Consider the following 16,419-nt stretch of genomic DNA (forward strand, 5'->3'; position numbering starts at 1 on the left):
GATGGCAGAAAGGTTTTTTTGGGAAAAGGTTTTTGGAAACCAACTTACTTGGAGGCAGGAAGTTGGGTGAGAGGATGCCACAAAGCCGGAGTTGTCATTTTAGGTCCTTCTCCAGGTATTTGGCAGCAGGAACAGAAGGGAGGGTGGGGGGTCCTGGAAGCAGTTTTATTGCTGCTGAAAAGCACCACTGTGGACTGAGCACCTGTCAGGGGTGTCCCCAAGTGATGGCAGAAGCAGAGGAACCATGACAAACACACTTAGCCTCAAACCTCTTTGGAACCTCAGTCTTCTGCTGGATATATTCAGCCAACTTCTGATCTCAGACACCTAATTCTTGTCCCAGCAAAAACAGCAGTCAGAAAAGTGAGGAAGATAGACCTACGGTGTCTGCTCTGTGAGTGACCCAGCCTGCCCAAAGTTCACCCCTGCCTCTGCCAATTCTCACCGTGTCCATCAACAATATCTACTGAGCCTGAACTCTGTGGGTCCATGATGAAGTTTAAGACGAGAGGTCTTGTGTTTACAGTTTACAACCTGGGCTCGGGGACAGTGTCAGAAAGACCTCTAGAGAGAGGACGCTAGGACTGCCCACTGGCCACCAAGAATATAAGGCTGGAGAAAGGATGAATGGGGACCCAGTGAACACTGGGCACCAGGGAGGGTGTTGGGACAGGGATCAGCAGGTGAGATATTATGACCAGCCAAAGCAAGTTACAATGATGTGCATCTGTTCCTGGCTGGTGTGCACAGTTAGGGCCTCTGGAAGCATGTAACAGGAAGGGGCCATGTTGGCGGGGCACAATTAGAAGCAGCAAAAATTGGGACACAGGCCCAGGAGACCCCCAGTGACCACTTCCCCCCCTGTTGCAAGTTGGACTTAAGATTATAAAGTTCTTTACATATTATCTGGTGATAGCTGACCCTCCACTAGCTGTATGGGATAGCACTGTCACACACCATGGACATAAAAGGGAAATTTCATTGGAGCTTGCCTTGCAGAAGAACTTCAGTACCTCTTGCCAAGCACATCAGCTTTCCTGCTGCCAGGGCAAAGTTGATGAGAGTAGAGCAGAGCTGGGGAGCTGGGGAGGTGCCCCCAATCCCAGAGGAGACCCAAGTCCCCTTGAAAGAGTAGACAGCACTGTCTGCAGGTAACAGTCCATGGCTACTTGAGGCAATCAATGGGTTCACTCCATAGCATTCTTTTTTAAAATATATTTTTAAATTCGTTTTATTGGTGCATTACAATTATTCATACTAGTGGGTTTCATTGTTGCATATTTGGACATGCACATAATATAATTCAGTCAATTACATTCCCTATATCAACTATATTCTTTCTATGATAGTTAACATGTGGAGGAGAAGCTGCTATAGGGAATATAAGAACCACCCTTTTGCCTAGGAAGTTGCCTGTTACAATGCATTAATTTTAATTGAAAATCAATAACAAAATACATTTATGCAAATTTTATTGAATATAATGAAAGTTTAAGTGTTGAGAATTGCTTCAAAAACTCAAGAAGAAAATTAATACATCTTGGCAAACATGAGGGTTCTTGAGGGTTCTTTCTTGTTCTGATTTTTCTAAAAGATCTGGAAGGAGATTCAACCCCTAAAGGGAGCAGTAACAGGGACTTCCTGCAATATTCTCCCATTCGCTACTTGCATTTTTCCTTTCCACCACACTGTGGCGCTGTTGACGGCTGGTTCTGCCCAGTGTAGGAAGCAGTCCTTGGGAAAGTTGCCGCTCACAGCTCCTCCTTGGGTTTTCTAAGCTTAGGCAAGGGACCTCCTCATCAGGCTCCCAGGGCTAAGCTCCTGGTGCTAGCCTCAGTCATCTTTCCAGCAACAGAACTCCACGGGCAACATTGAAGAACATCTTTGAAGGCATATTGCCTTCCCAAGGATGACCAAGGTGTCCTTCAGTACCTCTCTCCAGAACAGAAAAAACATAACAACAATATAATTTTAATCTGCAGCAAACACCCCTCCAACAGAAATCATAATTTAATAACATCCTTGCTTTAGGTCAGTGCAAGCCTTTCTGATCCTTCGATCAGATGAGAGGCAGTAGGAGAAATACCAGGAGAAGGAGAAAAGAAGCTGGATAGTCAATTAGCATTTACTAGTTCAAGATAACTAGGCATTCAGTTTTCTCACCTATAAAAGTGAATAATGTTAACAGTTACTTCAGAAGAACACCGTGAGAATTCAAATATGATTCACATGCATCCCTTAGCACAGTGTCATAAGTAACAATTGCAGTAATTATCATTATTTTACTACAATCTATCCCAATACCTGTAGTCATCTCTGCATTTAGAAGTTCCTCAGTAAATCTTTAATGAATGAATATCATGCCCCTTCATGGTAATGGTCTACACCATGTGGCTCAGTTTCTGCTTTGGGACAGAGGATTTATGTTAGAGAATAACAAAATTCACTCACAGGTGTGTCCTACCTGTGCTTCTCTTTCTAACAGTAAAGACAGAACAGGCTAAGAAATAGTCCTGCTGTGAGGTTTCTTGCCTGAATCATTTTTCTGTATAGTTTTAGGGAAAAAGATATAAAGAATATGTAAGCTGTTATTTAAAATGAATGTTATGAATATTGATTCAACCTGAGCAAAAATTAAGTTGAATTTATTAATAATCATTAAGATAAATTTCCAACCTGTATCAGATAAAACTTTGATAATGACATCAACTATAAAGAGATGGGGATCATGGGAGGGAGTACAGTATGGGACACAAGTTGTTACAGAAGAGCACTTCTAGCCAATAATTTGAGCACCCTTTATGTGCCCAGCACTGAGGGACAGAGAGGATTATCCATGAAAGTGAAAGCCTAGCCCCTACCCACCCTGGTGCTCACACTGGGTGACACCTCAGAACACACAACTTTGAAAACCCACGTCAAGAGCTGGAAAGCCAGGCTCTCAGGGTGGGAATGGGTCTGCACCTCCCCTTTGGATGGCAAGATTGAGCATAGCAGAAAAGTGGACAGAGGCCTCCAAAACCCAAGGAGACATTAGCCAAGAAGTGAGTCAGGAATGAGCAGTGTATCAGGAGACTGTTCAGGTGGAGCCAAGAATCAGTTTGGGAGAAATTTTCTAGAACCGTGTCTTTAAAACGATGGGGAGAGGGGGAGGGATAGACTAAATTGTCTTGATGTCTCATGCATTTGCTTCCACTTAAAAGCAAGTGCAAAAAGAAACATAAAAACAAGTGCAAATGTGAGTTTCCATGATGGTTGTTTTTGTTTTTTGAGGGTTTTTTTTTTTTCCATACTAGGGATTGAACCCAGGGGTGCTTTACCACTGAGCTATATCGCCAGCCCTTTTTTATTTTTTATTTTGACAAAGCATGTTACTAAGTTGGCAAGGCTGGCCTTGAACTTTCAGTCTTCCTGCCTCAGACTCCAGAGTCCCTGGGATTGCAGGGATGGACAGCCGCACCAAGCCCCAGGATGCTTTGAGTCCTTGTTTATTCTGGGGGGTGTGGGAGTTAGGGTAGGGGTTCTTGTTCAGCATGGAGGACAATCCTAGACTTGGGCCTGCAAAATAACAAGGCAACAAGGTGCAAAAGACTCTTGAGAAACTGAGTTTGCCTCCCCAGCGGGGAGAGAATTGGTCCCTCTGTCTCATGGAGAAGCCTTGCCCACTGTCCAAAGCCTCATGATACTCTGTGAGAGATGCAGCACCCACTCGCTCACTCATTCAGTAAACCCGAGAATTTCCCTGAAGACAAGATGATGTGATTAGTGCTTAGATGGCAGTTAAGGACTCTGTAGACACACACAGGAAGGGACAACAGGATCAGAGACTTCTAGAAAAAAAATGACACTTCCTTGGATCTGATAACCACAGGTGATGGGCTTGGTGGCACTTAAACCCAACACAGACCAATTATTTCTGAAATAACAGCTTTCTAAAACCTTGGAAAGGCTACATGTAATTAAGTCCCACCCTGACAAGCCCAGCTTTCTGCCTAATCCCCTCTCGGGTATTCCATAGGCTTGTGCAGCACGTATTACATTGCCATCGGCTGGGCTAGGCTTTGGGCACACAGAGGTGAAAGAATAGGCAACTCTGTAAAGTGCCATGAAGGAGAAACCCAGGATAGAGGGAGATGGCATATCCTGGCCCCAAGTGGACACAGAAAGGGATTAGTGGTTGTGTCTCTGCTGGACAGAGGGCTTCAAAAGTGCCAGTGACACCTGAGTTTGTTGTAATGAAAGATGCACTTCCTTCAACAAAGAGTGATATCCTGTGGGTAACTTGTGATTGTTTCTGGGCTCCTACTGCTAATTCAATAGGCAGTTTCTGAGCCACTTTTAAATGTAAGGCCCAGGAAATAATAAATTTGATCCCCATCTTCAAAGGAAATAACATTATGGGGCATTGTTATATTTGATCTTGCAAATGGTCTGAAAAGTGGTCACTAGGTATTTTTATCAGTCATACACTGTAGGAGGGATTTTAGGATATATATATTTTCTCATTTGATTCTCATTTCTTACTAATCTTCTGTGAAGGATATTTTTAATGTCTCCACATATGGAAACCATGACCCAACTATTAAGGGGCAAACACAAGATTTTTAACCCAGATTTCCACCTCTGCAAAAGCCTCTGTGGCTTCCCTGCATGATGCCACAATCCCTTCTGAAGATGAGTGTGTCACAAAGAAGTCCCTAATGCAGACTTTTCCTAACTGATATTTTCACTCTTCTCCTTTTTAGAAACGTTTCCCGGGACCCCTCTGCTGAGCCAGTGCACTTCTGACAGTTTGGGCCCCTAAACAGTCTGGGGATTCCTGAGTCCAAGAAAAATAAGAACCAAGCACTAGGGGACCCCTGGCATGGAGGCTTGGAGCTAGGGCCAGTGGAAGGTGCCCATTCTGGATTGCAGAAGGAGGCAGAGCGGGCAGCTCAGCTGCCCTACCCTTGGGTGCAGGGGAGAAGGGCCAGGGCCCTCGGAGATCCACAGCACCACAAGCTGGATGGGAAAGGATATCCTCTGAGCCTCTGGGAGTGGCCACACTTGTCCCAAGCAATGGATCGCGTTAGGGAGTCCCCGGAAGCCACCTTGAGGCAAAAAGCGGACCTAGTAAATCCTGGTGCTCCAGAGCTCCTGCTGCTGATGTGACTTGTCTACCGTGTCAGGACCTTGCAGATCCCACATAGGGGCCATTCAGTGAGGATATCACTCTGGGTCCAGCTCCACGCAGAACCATGAACGATAACTTCTGCCGGGCTCTGGTGGACCGGAGGCCCATGGGACCCCCCAGCTGCATGCAACTGGGTGTTGTGCCCCCTCCCAGGCAGGCACCGCTGCCCCCGGCCGAGTCCTTGGGTAACGTACCCTTCCTGCTGTACCCAGGCCATGCGGAGCCACCTTACTACGACGCCTACGCGGGGGTGTTCCCCTACATGTCCTTCCCCGGAGCCTTTGGGGTCTATGACTACCCCTTCGAACCCGCCTTCATCCAGAAGCGCAACGAGCGCGAGCGGCAGCGCGTCAAGTGTGTCAACGAGGGCTACGCGCGCCTCCGCGGCCACCTCCCGGGCGCGCTGGCCGAGAAGCGGCTCAGCAAGGTGGAGACGCTGCGCGCCGCCATCCGCTACATCAAGTACTTGCAGGAACTGCTGAGCGCGGCCCCCGACGGGGCGGCCCCAGCCTCCACCCGCAGCCTCCCGGGCATCGGGCCAGCTGCTCTCCAGCCGGACTGCCCCGGCGACTGCGGGGCCCGGGCGCCCCACTCTCTGGTGCCCGAGTCGACCGAGTCCTCCTGCTTCTCCTCCTCGCCCTTTCTCGAGTCGGAGGAATCCAGCCATTGATCGGACAGTGGCTGCTCCTCCGCAGGCACCATCCCATTCTGGGGAGCATCGTGCGCACTGCTGGGTCACCCGCGGTGCCGTCATCCTCGGACCTGCCTTCCGCCTCTCTGCCTCGGCCCGCATTTGGGAAAGTTAGTTGGGGCCAGCTTGTCGCTCTGTGGTCCACACCGCAGCGCAGCCTTGTCTCTGAGAGTACGCGGGAAGCGAGCCGATTTGAATGCGCCATGCCCCGACCCTCCGCAAGATGGCCTCAGATACTAACGACCGATTACCACTTGGGAGAGGAACCCAGAGGGAGGGGAGGGAGGCCAGACTGCTTTTGCACTCAGCCTCGATGGAACAGCCAGCTTGGAAGGATGGGATGTGTGTGCACCACGGGTGGTGCTCTCTGGCTTCCTTGATGGAGGGCCATCACCCCGCCTCCCCAAATCCTCAGTGTAGCCTTCTCAGGTTTTCCCCAGGTTGAATGAGAACTGCATTTTCCCCCTAAGACTTATAAACCTCTGGGGTCCATTAGCACTGTGTTTCCACCAAAAGGTTAAATAAATGCATTGTTGACTTTTGTGATTCCTGGATCATTGTCTAGACCCACCCACTCCCACCCATGCCCCTTTCTCACTGGCCCACCCAGCCCAAAGACCTTACTGTGATGGAGGGCTGAGTTTTCTGCTAGCTCTCACAGTCCATAAACTTTTTCCAGAGATCTTAGTATATGCCAGGAGACTGTGCACAGGAGGGGCCAGAGTCCCAGAGAGAAAACACCCTGGCACAGGTAGGGGTGGGAGAGAGTGGGGAAGAAAGGTAAAAAGCAAGGGTCACTACACAGCGTGTGGGTGCTATACCAGAGGTGTGCCCATTCAAGGTCGTCCTGGGAGATGTCCAGCCCATGGGAGGGGTTCAATGTTTCCCTGACAAGAGGCAGGCCTGGTGGTGTTGAAGGTGGGTGGGAGGGTCTTGGCCTGATCCCTGCAGGTCCTGCGATGGGAGTGGAATAATGGGGAGGATCACGGAGCTAGGCTGCCTACAATTTTCTCAGGACAGTGTCCTGGGACTGGGGTGGCGAAGCCCTAGGATTGGGGTGGGGAATCCTAATTTTGGTATGACAGGCCATTCTGAAGGGTGACACTCCATGCCCCAGGCTACCCCTTCCTAAACTCTATTGGTCCAGCCTCTAAACCTTCCATCCTGCCTCCCACTGGGCCTGCCCCATCTCAGATCTGTGTATAAATTCCTCCCTTCACCATCCTACCCTCCTGAGAGACAATCTGGGATGTCACTGGCTGGTCTCGAAGGAATGACAGCTGCCTGGCCTCAGGTTCTCAGGCCAGGCAGCAGGGAGCTGAGTGGAGGCTAATTTTACTCGCTGGGAGCAGGGAGAGAAATCCTCCACCCTCACTCCCGCCCCTGCTTGGCTGGCTCAGCAGGACAGGCTCAGGCAGGCCCAGTCCCCAAGGCGGGGGGCATTGGGGACACAGGGAAGCAGGGAAGAGAGGGCAGTGGGGTGGGGGAGCAGGGAAAGCAAGTTTGCCAAGGAAGCCATGGAGCCCTCTTCACCCCATGACGAGGGGCCGAAGAAGAAGCAGCCCAAGAAGCCTGTTCCTGAGATTCTGCCCAGGCCACCCCGGGCCTTGTTCTGCCTGACCCTCCAGAACCCCCTGAGGAAGGCCTGTATCAGCATTGTGGAATGGAAGTATCCTTCAAGGCCTGGAGAAGTAGGGAGGGGGTGCATGATGTGGGGGAGGAGTGTGTGGTGGTCACAGAGCTCAAACTTTGAGGGTTTGGAATGGACTTGGAATGGGGTAAACTGCCACAGAACAACCTGAGACACCCTTGGGAAGGAAGGTCTCCACCACACTGGAGAAGAAGGCAGGAGTGGGACGGCTTCCCACTCAGGTCCTAGATGACAGTCAGAGAGGCAATTGGTGACCCGTGGAAGTGCCTGTTTCATAGGGACTGTGCCAGCTATGCCCAAATCCATATCTTGAGACGCTACTAAGAGTTTTGAAATCATTGTCTCATGGTGGACTAAGATGGTGAGGGGGAGCTACAGTAGCCCCCTTGAGAAAATCCCACCCTCGATGAGAGGGGGAAACAGAAGATCAGGAGTGGTTGTGGGAAGGCTTCTTCTGGGGCCCAGTCCCAGCTGGGGATGAAGCGGGGGGGGGGGGGGGGGGAATGGGTTTGAAGAGAGGCCTGCTCTCGGTGCTCCAAGCCTGGCTGCTTCGGCTTAGACATACCACCCCAGGGACAGGGATTTCGAGTCCCTTTCTGCTTACATGAGCTCTGGGAGGAAGAACGCTGAAAATATCTGGACTATTTGGGGAAGGAGGAAGAAGCTGCAGAGAGGAGGGGGCCTGGGTCAAGTGGATTCCTAGGGAGAGGGTCAGGAGAATTTGAAATATTCTGAAGGGCCCTGGAAGTGTGGGCTCCCAACAGCTGTTCCTTGAAGATAGGAGCTTGAGGGACAACTGGAAGGGCAAGAGGTACATGGGGCCAAGTAGATATGTAGAGTGGGGTTCAGCCCTGCTCCCCACAGCTACAGTTGCCCGGCCACGTCAACCCTGGCCTCTCCCTCCCTGCCTGTCTGCTGTCGGAGCAGACTACTGGGCAGCTGCCTCCTTTTCTCCAGCCTTCTTCCTCTGAGCCTTCTCCTTTTGCAGGCCTCTGCCCTGTGTCCCACCTCTCTTCCTCAGAACCACACACCAACGACCCACACTGCTCCTCTTTCCCTAACTCCCCCCACACGCTTGCTTCCTAAGATATGAAAGTCAAGATAGGCAGGGGCCCAGGCAGACCTCTGCAATGCCTGGAGAGTGGGGTGGTTGGTGGCGGGTGAAGCATGTGCACCCTGGTTTGCATGTCTCTGTCTTCCCTCTTTCCAGCCCCTGTTCTGTGGGGGACATTGTCTGAACCTAGAGCAGCCCCCAGCCTCTCTTGCCATTTCTCTGGATAAGCCCCCACAGGTTGTCAGGACAAAAATCTCAGAAGCCACAGTTCTTTGGGGCAGGGGGTGGGCACTGAGGGTGGAACAACCAGAAGACTCTTTAGCCCTTAAAGCTCAGTGACCCTCAGCTGGGTGCCCTTGCAGTCCCTGAGAATCTAAGTGGAAGTTGCCTGTTCCTGATGAGAGGGAACAAGGTCTCCGGGGAACCCCACGGGAGAGTGGGGAAGGAGCCTCATGGCAGGGTCCCCAGGAGTCTGTCCATCCCCCTGGCATTATAACCCCAGTTCAGGCGCTCCTTAACCCTGGCACCAGACCCTTCGAGACCATCATCTTGCTCACCATCTTTGCCAACTGTGTGGCCCTGGCTGTGTACCTGCCCATGCCTGAAGATGACAACAATACTCTGAACCTTGGCCTGGTAAGATGGCCCTCTGTCCCCTTTCCCACAGACTGCAGTCCCAGGCAGGGTACACCCCCCTAGAGGACTCTGTCCTGGTGGGAGACACCAGTGGTTCAAGATCCTGTGGATGCACTCGGCCTTCCCCACCCCCTGCAGGGCAGCAGGGTAAACTGCTCATCCCAGATTCTGTGACATCATCAGCCTGCACCGAGCAGGGCCTCACTATGCCCAGAGAACACTCATGATAGCCTCACAACAGCCACACTGAGATTGACACCCATTTGACAGAGGTGGAAACTGAGCCTCTGTAAGGTCAGCCAGTGAGCCATGGAGGTTGGATGTAATTCCCCTGCCCTGGATATAATCCAGAAGGAATTTGCTTCCATGAGCTTGCCTAATGGGAGTGTTAGACCTAAGAATTTGAAGAAAGAACATGCTTTAAGAGTTCTATAATACCACTGTTTCTCCACCCCTCCCAATGATACAATGAACTGTCCAATTCTAGAGCTGGATGGAATTTTCCAGAATCAGGCCATCCTACCTCCCCCCACCTTACTCTGCTTTCTGCCTGTGAACGCTGAGGCTTATCTCTAAGTTGACGCACTTTCTTACCCAAAAGTCAGCTAATAATAAAGATGGCTCACATTCTTTAAGTGTTTATCAGCTGCCTTACTCTGTGCTAAGTAGTTTATATTATTGCATTTTTTAAATCTTCATAATTACTGTTGTGGAGTAAGTAACATTATTAGGCTTGTTTAAAAGACAAGAAAACTATGGGCTGGGGTTGTGGCTCAGTGGTAGAGAGCCCTCACCTAGCACAGGCGAGGCCCTGGGTTCAATCCTCAGCACCACATAAAAATAAATAAATAAATAAAGCTATTGTATCCAACTATGACTAAAATAAATAAGTAAATATTTTTTAAAAATAAATTTTAAAAAAAGACAAGAAAACTAGCCTAAGAACATTTAGGTACCTTGTCCAGAGTCACCCCCATCCAAGCCTTGTGGCAGAGCCTCAAACCCAGATTTCTGACTTTGGACTCTGCTCCTATACTGGCTGTGTTGCCAAGGTGGAGACAGCAGGAGGACTTCTAGAGAAACCCTCAGGGGCTGGAGGTGGTAAAGTGTAAAGCCTCACCTCACAAGGGTGGGGCCCTGGGTCCCAGGAAGCTGCCATCTCAACGTGGTGTTTCTCTGCACCGAAACTGTAGGGGACAGGAGGGAGGGGCCCATTGGCCTGCATCCTCAGTTTCTCTCTGCCTCTCCTCCTGCTGGTTTCCATGGGAACCTATCTTGAGTTGGGGAGAGGCTGGGATTCTAAATATGTGCTTTCTGTAAGTAGAAAAAACTGAGCCCCTGAAGGTGGAAGAAGAACAGGATTAAAGGAGGCAGGGCCTGTGCAACCTCAGTGGGCGAGGAAGGTCTTGGTGCAACCGGGTCCTTCCACAAGGTAGACTTAGTTCTCTGTGTGTCTGAATTAAGCAGGACTCTGGGTCCACCGTCCCCTTGGGAAGTCATACTTTTGGGCCTCAGTTCCATGTGCGCTGCTTAAGAAGTTGACTGCTTTTGCAAGAAATTCTGCTCTCCCCAGAGAATGTCAAATTGCACCCTAATGGTTATGTCATCTCCCATCTTGAAACACCATGAGTTAGGTGTACAGCTCATAGAAACAGGGTGGTGAGGTCCACGGGAGAGAAAGCTGCCCGGAAGCCTTTCCAGAGCCACAGGCGTCACTTGGCAAGTCAGAGCTCCTAAGGCTATTAGCCTTCATTGTGAAGCCCAGAGACAGCAGGAGATACTCAAGATCACACAGCCAGCTTCTGCCTGAGGCCTCCTCACTCCCTCTTGTCAATTATTCTTTCATTTCCACAACACCCAGCAAGAGGGACATGAGAGGGGACAGGGCAGAAGGAAGGGAGGTTAGGTTTTTGTCTCTCTCTCATCCTACTGGCCTCTTTGTAAATATCTGAAAAAGGTTGGGGACTTCCTGTTATCCAAAATGACCCATAGCTTTTAAGAGGGGAGACCTAATTCTGCATTAACTTTCTCATTCACTATACAAATACATATTTAGTACCTCTAATATCCCTGGCACCTACTAGAGATATAACTGTGAACCAAATAGACATAGTTTCTATCTTCAAAACTTAATTAACAAAATAAGTTAAATAAGTAATTACAATTAAACCAATTAAAGATGTAGTGAAAATGAAATGGGCAATATGTGAGGTCTGGGGACACTCTGATGGCCTACTGGACAATAGGGGTTAGGGAGGCTTCTCAAAGGATGGGACAGTTAGTCTGAGACCTGAGGGATGAGAATGGGGCCAGCTTTGTGGCCGTGTGAACTGTGGAGGGCCCCAGGCTTCAGGCTTAATGCTCTGTAGACATACAATCAAAATTTTAATTAAGTTTATCCTTGAATTTCTATTTTGTAAGTAAAGTCCTTGTAGACAGTAGCACACACTGGGAGCTTGGGACTTGGCTCACACTGTGCTCCTGCGTCTTGCTACCTCCCTGCCTCAAAGATAGGCTTTCAGCTTGCTTCCTTATGCTCTGGTCCCCTGGACCCCTGGCAGAGACCTGGGTGCAGGAACTAGGGGAGAATCAGGGTTGGGTCCTTTGGTATCTTAAGGAAGGGTAAAACCATGGTTGTCCCTGTAAGATCAGGTGAGGCAGGTAGTAACCAAAGGAGGCAGATTTTAAAAGGCCACCGAAGGAGGCTTTATTGGGATATCACTCCCGGGTGGAACTCAATCAGACCGGCAGAGTGGACAGGAGGAGGGTCTGAGGAGAAACCTCGTGGGAGCTTTACCGGACTGGACTTTTATGGGGCTTACAGTAGGAAGGGAAGGGCTTGGGACAGGAAAAGGTGTTTTTAGAGTTCCTTGTCCCTCTGGAGTTGGTCAGGGGAGCTGGCTGAACTCCAGGATTGGCCAGGGAGTCCTGCTGATTGATAGGCATTACCCAGGAGATCCTGCTGATTGACAGGCCTTTCCACCGGCGCCTGATTGATGTTCCTTACCCGCACGGGCTGCTGTGTTCTAAGTCGCTGCCACCGATCTAACAGTCTCCACCCTAGGGTGACTGTGCCATAGTTCATTTGGTGAGCAGATCTGCCAGGCTGAGCCATCTGCCATTCAAGTACCCAGCATCTCTCAGAGAGGATGCTGGGATACCCTTGGAATCATAACCTGTCCAGTGTGGGTTAAAGTGATAGGTCCCTGTTAAGGGGAAAAGCCTGGCACTACTTCACCTGTAGCCAGGGCACAGGATATGAGGTGTCAGGTGTGGGGAGCCTGGAAGCTGTTACCTGTGACAGTCTACGCTGGCCCCACACAACATTTCTTCAACTAAAAAGAGAGGTGGAGAGTGAGAGGTGGAGACTATGTTTTATGTTTTAGTGCCTTTATCAGCACTGATTTCCTGCTCTTTGAACAAGAGGTTTCCACATTGTCATTTGCCCTGGGTCCCCCAGTTGTGCAGCAGGGCCCAGACAAGGTTGGGGAGTGTGACGGAGAGTGTGGTGGAGGAACCGGGCAGGAAAGGGGTTCCCGGTGGAGGTAGCCATGTGGCAAAGGGCTGGAGGCAAGAGATAGAGGTCAAGGTGGGATGTAGAAAGTGAGGCCACCACATGGAGCATGGATTGTGGTAAGATGGGGAGGCAGCAAGAGGGACAAAGAGGCCACTGGGACTCTGAACCCAGAGGTGGTGGAGATGAATGAAGAGACAGCATTGAGCAACCCTAGTGGCTTTGGTGACTGACTGCATGTGGGGTGGGGATGGGGGTAGGAGGGGGTTAGGGGTCATGCAAGGGTGATACTTGGGTTTCAGGGTGGATGATAGAGCAGATGGTGGTGTCACTTTGCAAGGCAGTTAGAGCCAGTTCAGCTGTGGACCTTCCGGGGTGCAGGTGTCTGTCCACTCATGGGCAATTGGCTCTGCAGGCTGGAGAGTTAATGACAGAGGTTTCCTCGCTTTGATAAATGCCAGGGTAGCCAGGGTGAGAAGGGGTGGGGTTGGTGGTGGCAGGCACAGAAGTCTTCCTGAAGTTCAGGTGTGTGAACAGAGACAGGGGTGCTAGCACGCTTGACTGTGGGAGGGACACCCCCTCCAGGTCCCTCTCCTGCTCTTCTTCCATCCAGCATTTGGTGACAATGGACCTGGATTCCCTGGGGCTGGGAGACCCCCTCTGACTGACTGCTCTATGTCAGTTAGAAGGGCCTGAATCTTCCCTGAACAGAAGAGGAAACTGAGACCCAGGGAGGGCAAGGAGTTCCAGGATACATAGTAGGGTAGGTGAGAGGGTAGCAAGAAGAGAATCAGGGTGCTGGCATCTTGACCAAGTGAACGACATCACACTGGGGGGAGGGGGGACTTGGTGTCTGAAGTCAGCCAGGTTGGAAAAGCAATGTTGTGTGGTGGTTAGGAAATGGTTTTCCAAGCTAGGAGGTATGCTTCTGGGGTCCATGTATTAGGTGCACAATCTTGGACAAGTTATACAACCTCTCTATTCCCTCAGTACCTTCATTTGGATAGCACTGTACACTTGAGAGAAGTTTCTGGATGAGTCAAGACTTTCAAGTTTGTAGTGCCTTATCTTTCAACCTGAGGAACTTCATTGTGCAGGTCCCAGAGTGCTTCAGAGCCAAGCCTCAGTGCCTTTCCATCCAGAAAGCCCCTGGTCACTGAGATCCCCAGATTGTCCTGGAAAGGGTATAACCCCCCAACAGCTACACCAGAGGATTATTTAAAATAAAATAAAAAGTCCTCCTCACCCCACCCACCACCTGTCCCTGTTTTCTCTTTAATCCTTCACCTTCTCCAAAACATCCAGTTTATCTGAACAGCTTCCCTAGTCCTTCCTCCCACTCTGCAGTAAGTCACCATCATCCTCGTGAACAGCAACATCCGGGATTGGTCGAGGGCTGGCATCATAGCAGGCCTTGTTCAAATGCTTATCATGCTTACTGTCCGTGAGGAAGGTATGGTATTCTTCTCATTTGTAGAGATGAGTAAACTGAGGCTCAGGGCGGTGAAGACACTGCACATGCTGCACACTGTCCTGCTGGCTTTCTGAGTGGGTCTCTTGGTTACCTTTCTGGACATCAGAAGAGGAGAGAGGAGGAAGACCCTCTGTGCTTCCCTGGGGCCTAGCATAGTCCTTGCCACTCAAGGCAACCGGGATTTCTCCTGGTTGGAGTTGCTGCCTGCCCAGGGCTGGAATGGACACTCAGTGACCAGCCTCAGCCTCTAGGCCTGCTTGTACTTGCCCAGGAGGGAAGCCTGTCTTGGGCCTGGGGTGGTGGTGGGGTGCTGTGGCTAGCACAGTCCCTCCTAGAATTCTCCCAGGAGATTGGAGGCTGGGGGAGGAAATCACAAAGGGGACGCTGTCTGTCAGAGAAGCAGGAGGATGGAATGGACACAGGGAGTGGCCAACAGGAAGGGAAGTGATGCGTCCACATGCAGCTGGAAGCCCAGACTAGAGCCCAGAACCTGCCCACAGGCCCAGTCCCAACTCTCCAAAGCCCCTGTCTGCACCCCAAGGTCTGAAGAGGTTCTGCACCTCTGAGGGCCCCTGATTGAATTAAAGGAGACTGTTGGGAGGTTCACCATTCCAGCCTTGGCCAACCTGAGAGGACCTGCGTGACCAAGCAATAGCAACTATGAGGGCTACTGAGACAACACTGGAAATGGATTGTTTGGGGTCTCTTATCTTCTTCCATCCTTAAAGCAATCCTACATCAAAGGATGAATTTCAAAAAGTGAAAATGTAACTCTGACTAAAATATAGAAGGAGCCTGTGTGTGTCAAAGATAAATTTGACTCATCAGGGAATGAGCAGGAGAGTAAAGCTGGTTTACAGAGAACTAGAGGAGCAGAAGTTTTATGATAGTGGAGAAAGTGGAACCCGGTAGCCAGGTTAGACCAGCAGCTGGTTAATGCCCCACAGGGTAATGAAACTGTCACCACATGAAACTGTCACCACGGAGTGACTTTCTATTGGGGGGATATCCCCCAGGTCAGTGGTGTTGTGGGAGGGGGCAGGAGGGGATCTGCCCACCAAGGGACTTTTGCAAAGTCTGAGATCACACAGGGGGTAGGGCTGTGCACTTCTAGCATCTAGTCAAAGCCAGGGACTCTGCCAAACATCCTGCAATGCACAGGACAACCCCCTCCCCCATTACAGAACTATATGTCAATTAGGGCTGAGGTTGAGAAACCCTGCCTTATTTAAATAATCCTTGGCCAGGCCCATTATAAATTGTTCCAGTATGACATCACAGAAGAGCTGGTGCCCTCCTCTTGCCTTATTTCCAAGTTCTGGAAAATTATTTTTAATGCCATCAATTGGGCGTTGCCTGCTGCCTGTGTGGGTGGGTGGGCTCAGGATTGCTGCCCAGTCAGCCCCTCCCAAGCTCCAGAGCAGCCACCGCCCCTAGGGCATCAGTGAGCGCTCCAGGCCTCTGTTACATTCCTGGGCTTCAGGTTGCTGCCGAGCGTCCTCCGCAAGGCTGGAGCCTAAGCCCCGGCAGCCAAGGCGTTTGTCTTTTTATAGGGTCTGGAATGTGCCCACTAGCTCCTGTGGCCTGTGGCGGGCTCCACCTCACCATCTGGAGAGACTGGGGCTTCAGGAGGACGTCAGCTCTGGTCTTGCACTTCAGAGACCTGCAGGGCACAGGGTGGTCAGAACCTGGGCCACCATGCAGAGAATTGACCATGCTTAACAAGGGTTTGCCAGGGGCTCAGCTCCCCCTTTGGGACACACTTAGCATCCCCCTAACCTTAATAAGGCTTAACTGTGATCATCACAATTACCCAAGACAGCACTGGCCTGACAGCTCTGCTTTCCCCCACCTCTCCATTTGACCCTGAGTGCAGAACCCTCCTGTGGCTCTCAGCCCCCCACCTTATCTAGACCCTCTCTCCAAGCTGAGGGGGCTGGAGGAATGAAGGCCCCACTGGGGAGGTCCAATGGCCAGAGAGGCCCACTCCAGGAGCGTCTCTTTGGCCTGGGTTCATTGGGTTAAATATAGTCACTTTCCTCATTCCTCAACAGGTCACTTTCCAAACCTGGAGGCTGAGGGGTGAGGGAGATGCCAGGTGCTGGACACTCAGTGAACAGTGTGGCCACAGGGGTCAGCCCGTCAGGCTGGCTGACCAGACAGGCCAGCGAGTGGGGTGGGGACTTCACAGCCGAGGGCACCTCACATCCTCCTCTAAGTGGCACT

The 16,419-nt window shown here is 50.7% G+C and overlaps 2 protein-coding genes across 3 annotated transcripts in view; both read left to right on the forward strand.

Moving 5' to 3' along the window:
- The first annotated feature begins 4,985 nt into the window (after positions 1-4,985).
- ASCL5 (achaete-scute family bHLH transcription factor 5) lies at positions 4,986-6,302 on the forward strand. The gene has a single exon (XM_081297147.1). It carries the CDS (start codon positions 5,238-5,240, stop codon positions 5,841-5,843), a length of 606 nt encoding a protein of 201 aa, XP_081153273.1. The 5' UTR covers positions 4,986-5,237; the 3' UTR covers positions 5,844-6,302.
- An 889-nt stretch (positions 6,303-7,191) lies between these two features.
- Positions 7,192-16,419, forward strand: part of CACNA1S (calcium voltage-gated channel subunit alpha1 S) — a 62,770-nt gene continuing 53,542 nt past the window's right edge. For both annotated transcript variants that reach the window (XM_081297281.1, XM_081297282.1), the window contains exons 1-2: positions 7,192-7,533; positions 9,100-9,205. In XM_081297281.1, the coding sequence (XP_081153407.1) occupies positions 7,382-7,533; positions 9,100-9,205 (258 nt within the window). In that variant the 5' untranslated portion in view covers positions 7,192-7,381. The remainder of the gene's footprint in view (positions 7,534-9,099; positions 9,206-16,419) is intronic.

This window comes from Spermophilus citellus (genome assembly GCF_964194105.1).
Source record: "Spermophilus citellus genome assembly, chromosome: 6".
Classification (NCBI taxonomy): Eukaryota; Metazoa; Chordata; class Mammalia; order Rodentia; family Sciuridae; genus Spermophilus; species Spermophilus citellus.

Coding starts and splice junctions, on each gene's coding strand:
- ASCL5 (XM_081297147.1), top strand. CDS start 5,238: ATGAACGATAACTTCTGCCGGGCTCTGGTGGACCGGAGGCCCATGGGA.